The 16,135-nt window shown below is 37.8% G+C and overlaps 1 protein-coding gene across 2 annotated transcripts in view; it reads right to left on the reverse strand.

Annotated features, from left to right (window-relative positions):
- Positions 1-3,021: 3,021 nt before the first annotated feature.
- camkk1a (calcium/calmodulin-dependent protein kinase kinase 1, alpha a) overlaps positions 3,022-16,135 on the reverse strand; it is a 136,731-nt gene continuing 123,617 nt past the window's right edge. The window contains exons 15-17 of one of the 2 annotated variants that reach the window (XM_041801637.1): positions 14,127-14,230; positions 11,032-11,079; positions 3,022-10,759 (exon numbers count right to left, since the gene is read on the reverse strand). In XM_041801637.1, coding sequence (XP_041657571.1) covers positions 10,687-10,759; positions 11,032-11,079; positions 14,127-14,230 — 225 coding nt within the window. In that variant the 3' untranslated portion in view covers positions 3,022-10,686. The remainder of the gene's footprint in view (positions 10,760-11,031; positions 11,080-14,126; positions 14,231-16,135) is intronic. The other variant, XM_041801638.1, reaches the window with a different exon arrangement.

The raw sequence follows: 16,135 nt of genomic DNA on the forward strand, positions 1-16,135 counted from the left end.
GGAAAATGCTTCGGCTGAATGTTTTTCAGTGGTTTACTGCTAGAACAACAATGCGAGGAGAACAAACCTCAGCTAAGGCTGCAGCAGGCAACACCTCTGATATCATTTTTGAGAATGTTTTTATTTTTACATTTAGATCCAGCTGGGAAAATGGAGAAAAATGTTCTGATTTTGCAAAAATCGGAATTAGATTAAGATTGGTGACTTTTACTTATATGTTGTGTAAAAATGTACAAGATTTCTACATTTTGGAGAAAGGTAACCCTTTGGTATCATTCAAATTTTACACCCTATAAACCATTTACGACATGTCCACTGTGAAAAACTTTCATTAATAATGTTTGCCCATTTTTGGAATTGTTTCATCAAATTTAGTTCTGATCAAAAACCGGAAAATATTTAAATATTTTGGGGATATTAAGTCAAATCTAAGCAACAAGACTGATTTTGATCCATGATTAGATTTTATAATCATACAATAAATTCATTATTTGAGCTGAGCTTAGAAATATCCAAGACTGTAATGTGATTTATTCATTTAATATTTCATAGAAAACAGTGACATCATGTGTTCAAACTGACATTTGAAGGATTAAAATCCTTGAAATGATTTAATGTTTAGTAGTTTTGATCAGGACTGAGGTTGACTGAAAGATATGAGGAAAAAATACTTATATATTAGATTTTTTTTAAATTATTTGACATTGTTGTCCACAAAAGGTATAGTAGGGACATTTTGAGTGCTCAAAAACTAATGCATCAATCAAATCTGCTGTTGTTAATTGTTGACATATGCAACATTATGCCTGAAAATTCTTCAAATATTGATATATTTTGAAGTTTTGATCAGGACTGAAGTTACTGAAAGGAAATTAAGCAAACAAAACAAAAAAAACAGACCAAAAAAAAAAAAAAGGCTTCTTAGGGTGCAAAATTTGTACACAGTAAAGTACAGGCCCAGTTAAAAAAAAAATCTAACTTGGAATTTTAAAGTTTAGAAAGAAAATATGAATTTATACAAAACACCATGCTATATTCAACAACATGTACAAGATGACTGCAAATAAAAGTGAAAAAGTCTCTTTTATGGACAAAAATGTTCAGATTGAGATTGGATGATTAATAAAATATTTTCACATTACCTTACCACTCTTGTGCAATGCACTCTGGGTAGTAACATCATCTGGCTGTATTGCTCCTCTTCCTGTGGATTTTCATCACTAAAACCTTTTTCAGACTCAAACCCAGGTGCAGTTATAGTAAAACGGACAATAAAGGTCTTTGCACACTAAGCCTGTTGTTTTTGGATGTTTTTGGGTCAAACACTCAAAGCTTGCACACTAAGTATAATAGGTTTTTGTGTGATCACTGCAAAAAAACTTAATAGAATGTGGGGAATGGTTTTGTACTGTGAAGAGAGAAAAAAACAAAAACAATAAAGATGGTTCTGTGGCTCTTTCACTCACTCACACAGGGAGCAAAATTTAATTCAGTGTGTGGTATGTGGCTGTAAAAATTTTGGACTGGATCTATTATACGGTTGTGTCCACATAATACACGAGCCAATCCCTGAGCTAAATGTGAGGAGAGAGAGAGGGGAGGGGGCAAGTGAGTGAGTGAGAAGGGAGCTGCAGCCACTAATCTGAATCATCTATCACTCATTTAAATGACTGTGATTTGCAAAAAATAAAAACCTGTTCTGAAAGAAATAATGGTGAACAAAACTTTTGCAGTCAGTCTGTAAACAAGAGAGACAACTTTCAAACAAATTTCAAATAGATCAAAGTTAGTACAATCACAAAGATATGGGAGAAGATCAGTACAGCGATATGGTATCACTACCCAGAGTTCATTGCACAGAAATGACAACCTTTATGTGAAGCAATTGGGTGTCTTGAACTGCATACAAATAGAAGACACTAATGTTGATCTGATAAAGTAAAAAAGCCTGTCGATGTTCTTGATGACTAGCTTTTTACTGTGCATTGGTTTACAAAGATTTTGGATTGGATGCTCAGCAGCAACTGTGTTTTAATTTAGCAACTTTTACAAATGATCTAAAACAGTCTGAAGAGGCAGTAAGATTTATTAACATTTGTGTATGGAATCAGGCTACTGTGTTATTATCTATGAAATAAATAAACCCCTATGAAAAATGTCAATATGCAATTTTAAACTAAAAGAGAAATAGATAAAAGAAAAAAACCATAACCTTTGCTGGAGTTTGACGAAAAAATAATCTTCTGTTTAATGTGCAGCCACACCACAGAGTGACGGACTGCTGTGCTCATCCAGCTCCACTGTTTACTTCTTGTTGTGGATTTATAGGTCTCTTTCAATAAAGTCTGTACTCTATCAGGTATAGTTATAAAACAGTAAACAAAACTGTCACTTCATTTCTGACCCTAAGTCCAAAAAAAGTTGGGACACTGTGTGAAAATGTAAATAAAAGCAGAGTGCAATGAATCCAAATCTCATAAACCCATATTCTATTCACAACTAAGACATTTCACCATTTTATCAGAAATATGAGCTCATTTTGAATTTGATGGCAATAACACATCTCAAAAAAGAAGGGACAGTGCCATGTTTACCATTGAATAGCATCCCCTCTTCTTTTATCAGCAGTCTGTAAACATCTGGGAAGTGAGGAGTCCAGTTGCTGGAGTTTCGGGGGAGGGATGTTGTCCCATTTTTGTCTGATGTAGGATTCTAGCTGCTCAACAGTTCTGGGTCTTTTTGTTGGATTTTTTTAGAAGGCCCAAGGCCTAGGCTCACAACCACTGAAGTAGATGATGACGTATTTCTGACGTGCTAGTCTTGTTGAGTCGTGGGACGTCTTTGATGTCATCAATTATGCCACACTACAAGTGTTTGTAATTACCTCCGCCAAGGAGGTCATGTGATAGGCAGGGTTTGTTAGTAAGTTTGTTTGTTAGTTTGTTAGCTACATAACTCAAAAAGTTATGGATGGATTTGGAAGAAATTTTCAGGAAATTTCAGAAATGGCATAAGGAAGAACTGATTAGATTTTTGGAGTGATCTGGATCACTGTCTGGATCCAGGAATTTTTTAAAGGATTCTTTACTATTGGGAGATAGGGCTAATGGTGGAGGTCTGCGCTCTCTGAGTGGTTTTTTAGTTCCCCATGTAATTCCCCATTCGAGTCGGCCTTTAAACAGTACTTTTACATCCAGTCATGATATCAATTAACCTAATTAACTGCAAAATGCTCCTTAGGATGTTCTCCATCAGTACCACTTTTCCAGCCTTCTGTTGCTCTGTCCCTACTTTTTTGAGATGTGTTGCTGCCATCAAATACAAAATAAGCTTCTGTTATCATTAAAATATAGGGGTTATAAAGCATGCTGTTATTATTGACATTTTACACAGTGGCCCAACTTTCTTGGAATTAGGGTTGCATAAATTCCACATATCAAGGGGAAAAGCTGTTTAAAAGTGACAACACCTTTTAAGAAGGGTCTCGGGGTGCTCGACACCAGCTAGTTTCTGTTTTGTAACATTTTGTATTCCTCAAATTTAAAAAGGAAGTAAGCGGTATACGGAGGGGCGACGCTCATCTGTCAGTTACTACAAAGCTTGTGGAGAAAAGCTGTTAAAAGTGGCATTTTTTAACAGCTCCCAATCTACTTATAAATCAGTCTGGGATTGGGCAATTTCTCCTGAGATTCATCCATGAATCTGTAATTGTTTAGTAAACCCATCTAAAAGAGTGCTTATGTTATTGAAAATACTCCCAATATGTAATAAGGGTGGACAGAGCTGTCGTCACTATTCAGCTTAGATGGATTCATGCAGCCCTGGAAGAGGTGGTGTCACAGCATGAAGACAAATTCCTGCAATGTTTTATGTTGTAGAGCAGCTGGGGTCATCTATCACTGTTACTCAGGACCTGCTCTTATACACACCCAGCCTATCCAACACAGTTTTTACCATTCTGCATTATCCCTGCAGTGACTTCCAGAAGTCTATTCCCTTGATTACATAACATAAAAATTCTGCTTTTTTTATAGCATCACGACAAAGACAACTCCTCAGAGTCCTCCTACAGCGGTTACAGTATTTTCACACAGACAGAGGAGGAAGTTTGAAACATCCTTGAGTTTCATTTGGTAAAAGTTCAGGAGCCCAGAAGCAGTGCTGTGACATGCAGGTTGATATCAAAGAGGAATGCCTTCAAAGAGACTGTAGAGACAGACGGCAGGAGCTCACAGTAAATATGTCTTTTACAGGTGAATCACTCAGTTCTGTCCTTGATCACAAACTGTACAGGGTGAACGGCTGGCAGGTACCAGAAGTGTTTGATGAAATCACAACTTTAATATCGATCTGTAAGTGGAAAAGTGCAAATATTTCAGTAGAAGCATTTTTTTTTCAACAAAGAAGCTTAAACATAAAAGGATGAGCCTTGCACAACAAAGATGTCTGTACAAAAATGCAAATGTAAAGCAGGAAACACTGAAAGAACCATTTACAGAGTTAAATAGCTTTAAGTTAATAAAATACCACATATCATTTCAAAGTTTTTGGTTAAACAGCCCTTCACTGAAGGTTACCCTGTACATTAATGCTTTCCGACACATCGGTCTCTGCAGAGAGAAGAAAAAACAGACACAGACAACCAAACCCTCAGTTTTACAGATACAACATTTCAGTCCAAGACAGGAGTGTCCAAACATTTCTCACTGAGGGTCTCACACAGAAACATGAGGATGACTGAGCCACTTTAACATATCTCATCTTTAGTGTAAGGGTTGACTGATTTTGGATTTCCAGGGCTGATACCAAACGGATTATTGGAGATTCATGAGACTGATTTTACAACTGATATACGTTTATGATTACAAATATGATTAGTGTGATTAAAATAAAACTACATGATCAGAAATGAAGGAAAATAAATCATTTAGTACTAGCTCCACTGAACAGGAAGTGATGCCATATTGCTTCCTGTGTCAGCATGCATCCACCTTAGTGCTTGTGAGATGCCTAGCCAGTCAGATAGTGTTGTGGATTGGACGTTAGGTGAGACCTTGGAGAATGAAATCATGGCCAGAGAGGGAGATACACCTCACAGTTGAGCCACTTTTTGATTAATATGCTAACGGTAAAATAAAACACTGATACAGATAATTGGCCAAATGCCAAATAGCCTCAAGCCTGGCTGGTAACTTGTCGACCCTTCCTTCTGTGTCCTAAAGAATTTTTCAAAAATCCAGTCTAAGTTAAATGCACAGTACACAAAATTTACCCACCAGCAGGCTCTTAACCAAATCAATAACACAGTATGACGAGTACAGACCAGTGCTGCTCAGATATCTGTTTACTTCTTTTTGTTTGAACTGAGGACACTGTTCCATAAAAATCCAAGACAGTCTGGTTGGACACCACAGATCTCAGAGTGCCGTCTTTGCAGACCACTACAGTGAGATACCTGCATCTGTCACATTAAAAAATACTCGCTAAAACTTAAAAAAAATTAAATCAGATTAAACTTCTGTTAAGGTTGAGAATAAGGATTAAGGTAAGAATAAGAATACCAGAAGTTAAAAGTCAAAAACCTGACCTGCTAAACCTAATTAGAAAATGTTTATCAAAGCAGAGTAAACAGTCTACAAGAAATGATGAAACATTTTAACACAGCTAACTTAGCCAATGCTAAAGCTTAAGAAGCAACATTTGCTATGTAGATAATGAAGTTATGTAGATAAAATAGCAAAATCACAAGCTAATCAAGTCATGTAGGATACATAGCTAATGCTAAAGCAAACAAAACTACAATAGCCGTATAAACTACTTAGGTTATGTAGCTACATAATGAATGAAGCTTAAGCTATAGAAAACAAAGCTATGTTAGCCACATAAACTACTCAGCTAATATGACTGCACAATGAATACAGCTTAAGCTATAGCAAACAAAGCTATGTTAGCCACAGAAACTACTACAGTAATGCAGCTACATAATTAATGTAGCTTAAGCTTTAGCAAAACAAAGCTACAATAGCTATGCAAACTACTTGGGTATTATAGCTAAATAACTTTTTTTAACTAAAGCTGAAGCAAATGCAGCTTGTTAAGTGACATTAGCTTATGCTTAATTTGCAAAAGCTAGACCCTTTTCAGAAGTAGTTATGTGAGCAGTGTCTTGCATGACCTACATTAGCTTAAACTAGAGCTAACTTAGCTACACTGGCTGAAGAGTTATGGTAACTATGCAGCTAGTCAAGCTATGCTGGCTTAAGCAAAGGCTTACAAGCTAAAACAAGTCTCCATTTGTATAACTACTTCTAAAATGGGTCTATACAGTTCTATTGCTTTCATATTTGTTTAAACCTGCTGACAGATGTAAAGGGTGACCAGTAGCAATGATTTATGAAATTATTAAAACAAAATAATGAAAAATGGAGCTACAAGGTTTTGGCCCAACACCAGTGATAAGTTGCTTACTCTGCGTTTTGGTGAATTCATTTTCAGACTTTGCGAATAAAGATGAACTTAGAAAAAAAAAATATCAGAAACATTGTACCCACAAATTACATCCCTTCTGTTCTGATAGAGGTGACGTTTCACAGTAGAAGTCTGAAAGAGGGGGCACCTGAGGTCTGCGGTCTGCAGACAGACCCCTTGTTAAAAAACGGTACCTCATAAGGCAAATTTACAAATCAGCAAACCAAAGTTTTTTTTTCATTCATAAATATCTCATAATGAGGGAGAAATGCATTGAAAGGTGCTGGAAGTGGTCCCAGGATGCATATGTACTCTGGATTTGCAACCAGTGCGAACCTAGAAGAGCACTTTTAAGAACATTTCTCCCTCATAAAGGGAAATTTATGAATGAAAAGAAATCATAGGTTTTCTGTTTAGTTAATATGCCTTATGAGGTGCTGTTTATATTGAACAGGGCCTTAATTTCAAACCAAGAATGGGTATTGAGAAGGAGGTTGTAAAGTTGGGCAGTGCTGAGCAGTGCTGGTCTTAAGTCACAGGAAATGTGGCGTATGAGGGGTTCCATGTTTTAGAGGTGATTTTGGGTTGACTGAAATAAAAACAACCTATGGCAGCCTCCACAAAAAGATGAGTCTGGTCACAGTTGTAAAGATTAGGAATTTCCCTGTATTTGAAATTTGGGAAAATCTTTGAGAAAATATAAGACTTCAGCTGAAAAAATATGTATATAACATAAGAATGGTCCCTAATTGAGTTAATATAGATATTTCAGAGCCAAAATGCTACATACCATATCTTTAATCAGATGACATCATTTAGGGATGGGGAAGCATGTAGCCAATCAGGGTTAAGGATTTAGAAGTGGCCTATCAGATTACAGTGGTTGGCCTTAGTTAAGAGGAAAAAAGTTACTGCGAGCAGCAGAGAGGAGAGACACTGACAGCTCATTTCAAAATTCAGACCAGAAAACAAAGCAAACTGCAGGAAGCTGCAGAACTTTATATGAGTGTTGATATCTGAAAATCCATCCTTCAGTTGGAGCAGATAGAGGCACATAGAAGTGCAATTCACACTGCTGTTTGCTTCTTTTCTCATAATCCGCCAGGTGTTATGAATCTAGATATCGTCATTACTTTGGTTGTCAAAAACTTTCACAGTCTGACATGGTAAGGTGTTGGTATGCACTTAGGCATTTTGCAAAACCTCCAAGAAGAAGAAATAAGAAGAGGCAGCCAAGGAAAACTCTCATTTCAACATTTTTTTATGCTCTATGCAGTCCATGCATCCTGCAGGCTGCTGAGATTTTTGTAATTTCAGGATGTCAGCCACTACCTTCCTCCTACCTCCACATCAACCATGCACCTCAGAAGATAAAAGGGGTCAAAACTATATAGATCTGACAAGTGTTGTCTTCAGTATATCATGTCTGAGTTCACATGAATTATGCCTGACTCAGGCATATGGTATGGCTGCATTCACACTGATCCAATGATCTGGACTTTTACAGATCTGGGCCTGGATCCCTAGTGAGAAACCACTCAACGGAGTACAAATCAGTCAAGCACAAGCTAATGTGGACCATATTTCATCTTACATTTAGAATTTGCTGCAGGCTAACTGAATGGACCACATTGGACCCACTTATCACAGTTTGGACACTCCTGCTTTAATACAGGCATTCATCCTCTACTAATAGTTTTTTTGAACAATACAATTAAAAGATATACAGATTTACATTCCCATTAGCCACAGGGTTATAAAGTTGACATTCTTATATGAACATCATTCACAGTTTTAATGCATAAGCCTTAGTGAACATGACTCTGTAAACAAAGAGACTCATAACAACATCTCTCATCAGACCCCTGTGTGCTCCCCACACTTAACTCTCCATCCTTCACTGGAGGATACCGCAGGCAACGCTAATCGAGGAAACGCAAAGCAGTGCTCTCTGTTTCTAATCAGCCACACTGTGGAGGCTCTGAAGTGGATGGAGAAGTGTTGTTGTTGGCAGCTCGGGCCTAATCATGACATTGAAATGCTCCTTTTCACTGCAGTTCAAGTGATCGCAGCACTCTGGCAGCCAAACACAGGAGGAGGGTAGAATCAAAATGGAGTTACATAACATTAATGTGAGGCACAGAGAGTTGCTGTGGAGGCTGAAATGTTCCCATCGATTGATCGGAGGAGACAAAACAAACCACAGTCTTCGCTTTTAAGTGAGTCCACGACCTAACAAGGTCCACGATTGAAACATATCAAATAATCCTTTTTGATTCACCAATAATTCCTTTAATCTCACTGCTGATTTATTAGTTTCTCCAGCTCTTAATCTAGAATTAGTCAATCAATAATGCCATCAATCAATAACATAATTGGTTTTTGGGAATTGGCTAGGAAATTTGCATGTATGTTTTGGGGTGGATGTATATATTTTGGAGTTTTAACTGGCTTAAATTCTTCTGGCATTTTTGGATGCAAAGACTTTTTATGCATTTAAAAAGTATCGCAAATTTTCATGGAAATGTAGGGATTATTCATGGAAATGTGTGGAATTTATTTGTAAATCTTTGCATATGTGGGGAGTATTGAAGGCTGAAAATTTCCAAGAATTTAATGAAAAATTTTCAGGAATTTGTTCAAGGGAATTTTGAATAATTTATATGGAATTTGGGTGAATGCATTTATAAATTTGGGGAAATTTTCTTAAATTTTTGAGGAATTTATATCCATTTCTCTTTTAGGTTTTTTTATGGTTGTCTTTAGGCTTAATGACAAAATTACAGAAAAAATTGAAGAAACTTACACCTAATCACACCTTTTGTGATAACATTCCCTCCTTTTCTGAACATTTTCTGACCTCGTTTTCTCCCATGATAATTTGTGTGCAGCCCCTTGTCGGGAGAAGCTTTAAGCCAGAAGATTTAATTTGTTCTGTTAAGAGTTTTCACTGATGTTTAACTTGGACCACAAGATTTTTCACGCCTTCAGATAAGCCCTACATCAAAGAACATTATATAATCTGAGTTTGGAAGAGGACTTCTGTGAAGTACAGGCATTAGGAGGAAATTACAGTCATTTTTTGCATCTCATAAGGAACATACTCACATTCAAACATCCCCGTTTCTGTCACAATTACTTCACATCAAATCAAATGATACAGTCTGACATTAAAGGAAGGAGACAACGTTAGATAACAGGAATCGGACACATAACAGAGAAGGAGAAGAGGCGTAAAATGACTCCTTAAACAAAAATGTTTGAGGAGAAAAGTTGACATCCTTTCTGTGCAATCGCCCTCCGACAGATGACGTCCTCCCTTAGCTGTCAGAGGCTTCAGGCTGAAGGGAACACAGGAAAGACTTCAATCTCTATCACACGGCTTATAAATAAAAACATCTGATGGTGCAAATACAAGGACCGGGCTGTGAGACAGTAGCAAGACATCTATGTACATTATAAATATCACTGATTGGGAAAAGAAAGCCTAGCAGTCCTCTGTAGAGACATTTTTACATGCAAAAGTTTGAAGTGTTTCTTTCTCCCTTTGACGGGCTGTCTGATGATGAAGCTTTTACTTTTCATCATGCAGATGGGTTACAAAAAGTCATGGTTTGGGGTGCTTGTAGCCTTGTGGTCATGCAAGTGCACCCATATAGGCTGACGTCCTTAAAGCAGGCAGCCCGGGTTCAAATACGTTTCCTTTCCGTCATGTCATTCTCCATTTTCAAACTCTGTCCACTGTCCTACTTAAAATAAAGGCATAAAAGCCTTAACAAAGTCTTATTTTGACAGTCTTCCTCACATTTTAAGTGTAATGCTGACAAATAAGTTCCTTTCTTTTGCCACACAATCCTAATGTCAGCCGTTAATGATCCAGAAATTCAGCGGAGAGTTCCCTTTCTTTTTGGTTCACTGATGCCAGACACAACAGTCAGTGGATTGACGAGTTAAGACGAGAAAGATTAGTGCCATGAGACTTGCCATTTGGAAGAGAAAAAAGAGGGAGGCTTCATAATTTGAGGCGGACAAGAAGCTGAAACCAAAGCAAGCCGTAGCTCACTCTGAATGTAAACATGAGCATTAAATCAGATGAAAATACGCAAGAGTCGTCGGCGTATAGAGTGATCTGCCTGTAGTGTGTCGCTTTGGATGAAGGGGTAAGCACACAGTGGTCCAAGCAAAGGGATGAAATGTGGATGAAGTTGAAGGAAAAGCTCACGAGGAGGGCTCGTCTTCATGCAGGTCCTCCAGCTCGCCCTCTCGCGGCCCATCTCCTGTGCTGCTCTTTCTGGAGGAATAAATCACAGAGAGAGAGAAAAAAGAGGGAGCTGAGTGATTTGATTGTACGTGTAAAGATTCTTCTCTTGTGCTTGTGACACAATGAATGTTAAAAAACACCACAAATGCAGCGTTACATGACAGCAGCAAAGACATGGCTCTGGGGAGGAGGCTGCTTGGTCGTTTCTACTGATGGGTTTAAGCGAGAGTCTTAAGATGATGATGATGGACGCAGCAGCAGGTAGATTTGGATAGACAGCAAGCGGGACTGTATTGTGTTACCTTAGCGAGGGGTGGAGTTTTAATGAGGGCCGGAGAGGCCACGCATCCCTGCAGCACAGTGAGAGGGAGAGAAAAGTCATAGGTGAGAGGGCATCTGTCACCTCAGGGGGTCAAAGAAATGGTCACTTGAGGAGATGACCTAGCCCTCTAGCATTTCACCTCCACAGTACAAGGGGCATCATGGAGCTTTATTATTGGTCAGTCTATTGATTGACCAACAGGTTAATATCTCATGTTTTAGAATACTAAAGAGCTATGATGACTTCCTTTTAAACATCTATTTTCTTTGGTTTTAACATGTGTTTGGGAACTAAAACCTTTGAACTGTAATTGTTTCATTGTTATGATTCACCATAAAAGGCTCAGATTGGCTAAAAAATTAAAAATGTGCAACAACATGAACAAATGGGAACAGAAACATTCTTTTTTGGTTCATATATATATATATATATATATATATATATATGTATGTATACATATATATGAATATAAAATATATTATATATAATATATAAAATCAGCCAATAAGAAACCTCTTGCTGTCTTCAGAGCATCCCTACCCGTTAGTCTTTCTAGTGTGATAGCAAGGACAGCACCTCTTACACTAAATACACACAAATTAATACACAACCACAGGAGGCACTATAGTAACAAAATATGAGTATTTTACAGTCCTGGTTCTCTTTGAATCATTTGGCAGATTTCAGTATGTCACTTAGAGCTCCACACTGTGACTGTTTGAAAAATATTTTATTTTTTAATAGTGATTACCCTGAACAGAGTCATACAGACCAGGCCTCAAAGCAAACCGGATCACCTGATGTGGGTGGTGATCAAGGTTTATAAATATTTTAGTTACAGCTTGGTAGATGCTCCAGTTAAGCCAGCAGCTGAGGCTGAGTTGTGCAGCTTGCAGCGCACCAGCTAGTCAGCTCTCACACTGCGATTTCTTGAAATTGTCACAGTCTATTTCCTTTTGTTGTTGTGAATGTTAAGTGTCCCCCCTTTGCCCCCTATTTCTGTCTAAATAAAGCTGGGCCCCCTCATGACCCACTTGGCTGTCAAAAATTGTAATTGATTTCATTTGTTTCATTGATAAAAACCTAACAACCAAAAGAGTTATCTTCAAACTATTTAAAACTGTGTAATGATGATTTTAGCTAATATATGCAAATCTAATTTTGACAATCTCAGAGCAGACAAGGCTTGCAAAGCCTCCTGAGGTCTTTGGTCAACCCTGCAGCATTAACTAAAGATAGGATGGAGACTTTGTGACCTAACACACTAGATAGACTGTCCCACTCTATCCATTGCATGGGATATATTTCACATCCAACAGTTTGGGAAGGGCAGAACCTTTCAGAAAATTCTTGGATGGTGATTGGACGAATGTGACAGCTACATCTAACTGCTCCACTGGCAGCCATTGTTTACCAGCTAATACAACTTTACCCCTGCCCTCAGCTACACTCTGGTTCTCCTTTAATGATGTGGATTGTTCAGGCTACTCTCAGACTGGGGACAAATGTTTCAGATTGACGCTTTGTAAGATGGAACTACCCAGGGTGCCAATAGTTGAAAAACCTGAGGTGAGGGTACGCAGGATACGCTGTGCACTTTTTTGAGTCTGGTTTGCAGTGCATAGTTTGTGTGAGACCTCAGGCCATGTGTGAGTATCAGGGTTTTGGTTATATGTCATAAATGTTTCAGTGGCACAGCAGGTACTGATATTAGACCACCACTGTTAAAGAGTTGGATGCAGTCAGTCCAAGTAGAGGGTTAAAATAGGGTTAAAACATATTCCCCCGGGAGATTAAAATTTATCATCAGAAGCAGAAGCAGAAATCCAGACTTTCCCTCCAGCAATTCACACCCTGGATGACAGACAAATCTGGCCATCTTGGCTTTGCAAGATTCTGAACATTCTGATGCATGCCTTAAACCGGAATAAAAGCAAAGTATAAATTGCATAGGGGGAAATGTAGGACACTATGCGGGGCTTTACCCATAGAATGGAATAAAAATCAGAATATTGGGGCCTCTGTTATTGTTTAAATGTTTATTTTGATGCAACAACATTCATATCTAATACTACATCCTTTTAGATTACTGAAGAAAATGCAAGCATTTCTACTTAGATCAGATTAAGTGTTATTTATCTTCTAACATTTCTAAATGGTCCCATATGTGTAGATAATGTCTAATCTTAATATATAAGTGTTTAGAATAGATGATAAAATGATACATGAGGTTGTTGGTTGTTCTTCTGCTGTCTCATTGAATTCAGCTCTGACATGAAACAGGGAGCCTCAGCTGAACAGGACAGTTATTTCAATTTTCCATAAGGGGGCAGTATTGTGTAAAAGTCCTCACACGTCCTCTGAAAACACCTTCACCTCAGACAGCAGCTCTGAGGCTGCCTGCAGTGTAACAAGGGAAGCCTCGGCCTAAAAAGAGGAGAAATCATCTATTAAAACGCTCACAATGGGAGATTACACGTTCAGCACTGCAGTGGTCCCTCCTCATGACAAACTGTGTTAGACATATAACACAGATTAGCGTCCCCAGGGCACCCACAGTACTGCAGAGAAGAGCTAGAGCTGCTCTCATTTGCCCTGAGTTGTACTGTGTATGTTGAACGAAGGAATAAGACGATTGGCTATTTCCCCTGTGATGCTTTCAATCCCTGTTTCAGAAAATCCAAGGTCAGCCCTAGGCGCTGTTGGATCTGTATCATTCTGAGTCTCTCTGAATCCCACTACCCTTGAAGGCTGAAAGCAACACACAAAGAAACACTTATAAAAGCTGTAAGCTCCACAGCATACAATGAAAGAATGAATTATGGTGCTATGGCAACCCAAAGCGGCAGCAGCTGCTGTTGCAGGACAGAGAGCTGCTTAACCTGATACACAGAAAGGAGACAGGTGAGAGCTACAGATATAAACATGTCACAGTCTACAGAAATCCCTGCTATAAAAGCAGCATGTGTGCTTTAGTTTATGGTTTTAATCTTCATGGATAAGGTACTCAGTGTAGAAGGGAGAGCAGGATCAGGCAGACAGTGTGTTACTGACTGCATAATAAAGTGCACTTACATCAGCAGACTGCTAGGAGCAGACATGGACCTCTCCTCTCTCCGGCTCGGACACTCAAAGGGGTTACTGAAGGAGCGCTTCCTCAGCATGGCTCGGACCAGGATCTGAAACATCCACAAAACATAAGGCTGTTTTAAAGACCGTTAAAGTCTAAAAATCTTTAGTACAAAAGGATCTTAACCCTCTATGGACAGCACTGAGAGGAAGGAGGAATAAGATGGGACAACTCATTCCTTCATGCCATCATAATCAGCTACGTCATCATATACAGCCTATGCTGCTTCTGTGGTTTTTGTCATAAACCACAGAATCGTAACCATCAAAGGCAGACTCAGTACAAAATATCAGATTGTATCTTATCGGCTTAAATTGTATCATTTATTATCATTTGCATCTTTTCATTTTGTACCATACAATATCATATCATACTGATCCTATCATATTGAATAATATTGCATAGTACCATGTCTTGACATCTCCTAATGTATAGTACTCCAAAGTAATATGGTATAGTATCATGTGGTAAAGTATTGTATGGTATGGTATGGTATGGTATTGGCTCATATTGTGTTATTGCAGGATATATCCTATCTAGGGATGAACAATATTATTGGCCTGATATCAGTATCAGCAGATATTAGCTAAAAAAAAGGCAAATATCTGTATCGGCAGATATCAAATTTCTGCCGATATTTTCATCCGATATTGTGGCCATGAATATAAGCATATATTGAGGGTAAAATTTGGCCATATATATTAATAAATTAGTGGAGATTTAGGAAGAACAGACCTATGTAAGTTGAGGTCTTTTTCTTTATTCATCCTCATACTTTAAACTTTAAAGTGTGTTTTTTTTAAGAAAAGTTGTTTTTGGTTTTTTTTTTAATCCTCAAACCTTAAATTGTGTTCAAAGGACTGAATTTTTAGTTAGGCAAAACATACTTAATATTGGTTTTGATATCGGTAAGGGCTAAAATGAATCTGTAAATATCCACATATCAGATATTGGCAAAAATCCAATATAGTGCACCACTAAACCTATCCTATTCTATCATGGTGGCTTGTATCCTATCCTTTCCTATTGGATTTGCTTGTATCATATCCATATTGGCTTGAATTGCATTGTATTGTATCATATTGTATCGTATTGTAATTGCTGTGGCTTGTATCATATTGTTGCAGCACATCCTAATCCTATCAGCTTTTACTGTATTGTAGCAGCCCATATCCTGTCATATTATAGTATTCTCTGGTATTGGCTTGTTTTTGTTTGTTTCATATTGTATCAGAATGGCTTGCATCATAACGTTAAAGCCCATATCATATCAGCTCATACTATACTGGATTGCATTGTTTCATATCATATCAGACTGGCTCGTATCAACTCATCCTATTGTTACAGCTCATATCCTATTGTGTTTTATCAAAACGGCTTACATCCTCTCAGTTGTTTCATATTGTATCAGCTTGTACTGGCTTGATTTGTATCAATCATATTGTATTGTGTCATATTGACTTATACTGTATTGTATTGTACTGTATTGACTTGTATTGTATCATATCGCATTGGATTTCATTGTATCGATGCTGCACAAATCCTTTCATAGCCTGTTGTGCCCCATTGTATCCTGTCATATTAGCCTGCATCATATCGTATCATTTTGGCTTGTATTGTATGATATTGTATTCTATTGGATTGTATTGGTTTGTATTGTATCATATTTTACCGGATTGGCTTATATCACATCACTTTATTGTATTGTATCATTGCAGCACATGTCCTTTCATATCTTATCATATCCTATCATATGACCCTTTATCACACTGGATTGTTCTGCCTTGTATCATATTGTATCATATGGTAACAGCTTGTATCCTAACATACCCCGTAAGTACTATTGTATTGGCTTGTACTGTACTGTATCGTGCTGTATCGTATTTTATTGTAATACCTTCATGTACATAATGTCTTTCTGTGCTAAAAGTCTCCCTACTTTCAACTTTTCTGA

Source organism: Cheilinus undulatus, linkage group 12 (genome assembly GCF_018320785.1).
Source record: "Cheilinus undulatus linkage group 12, ASM1832078v1, whole genome shotgun sequence".
Taxonomy (NCBI): Eukaryota; Metazoa; Chordata; class Actinopteri; order Labriformes; family Labridae; genus Cheilinus; species Cheilinus undulatus.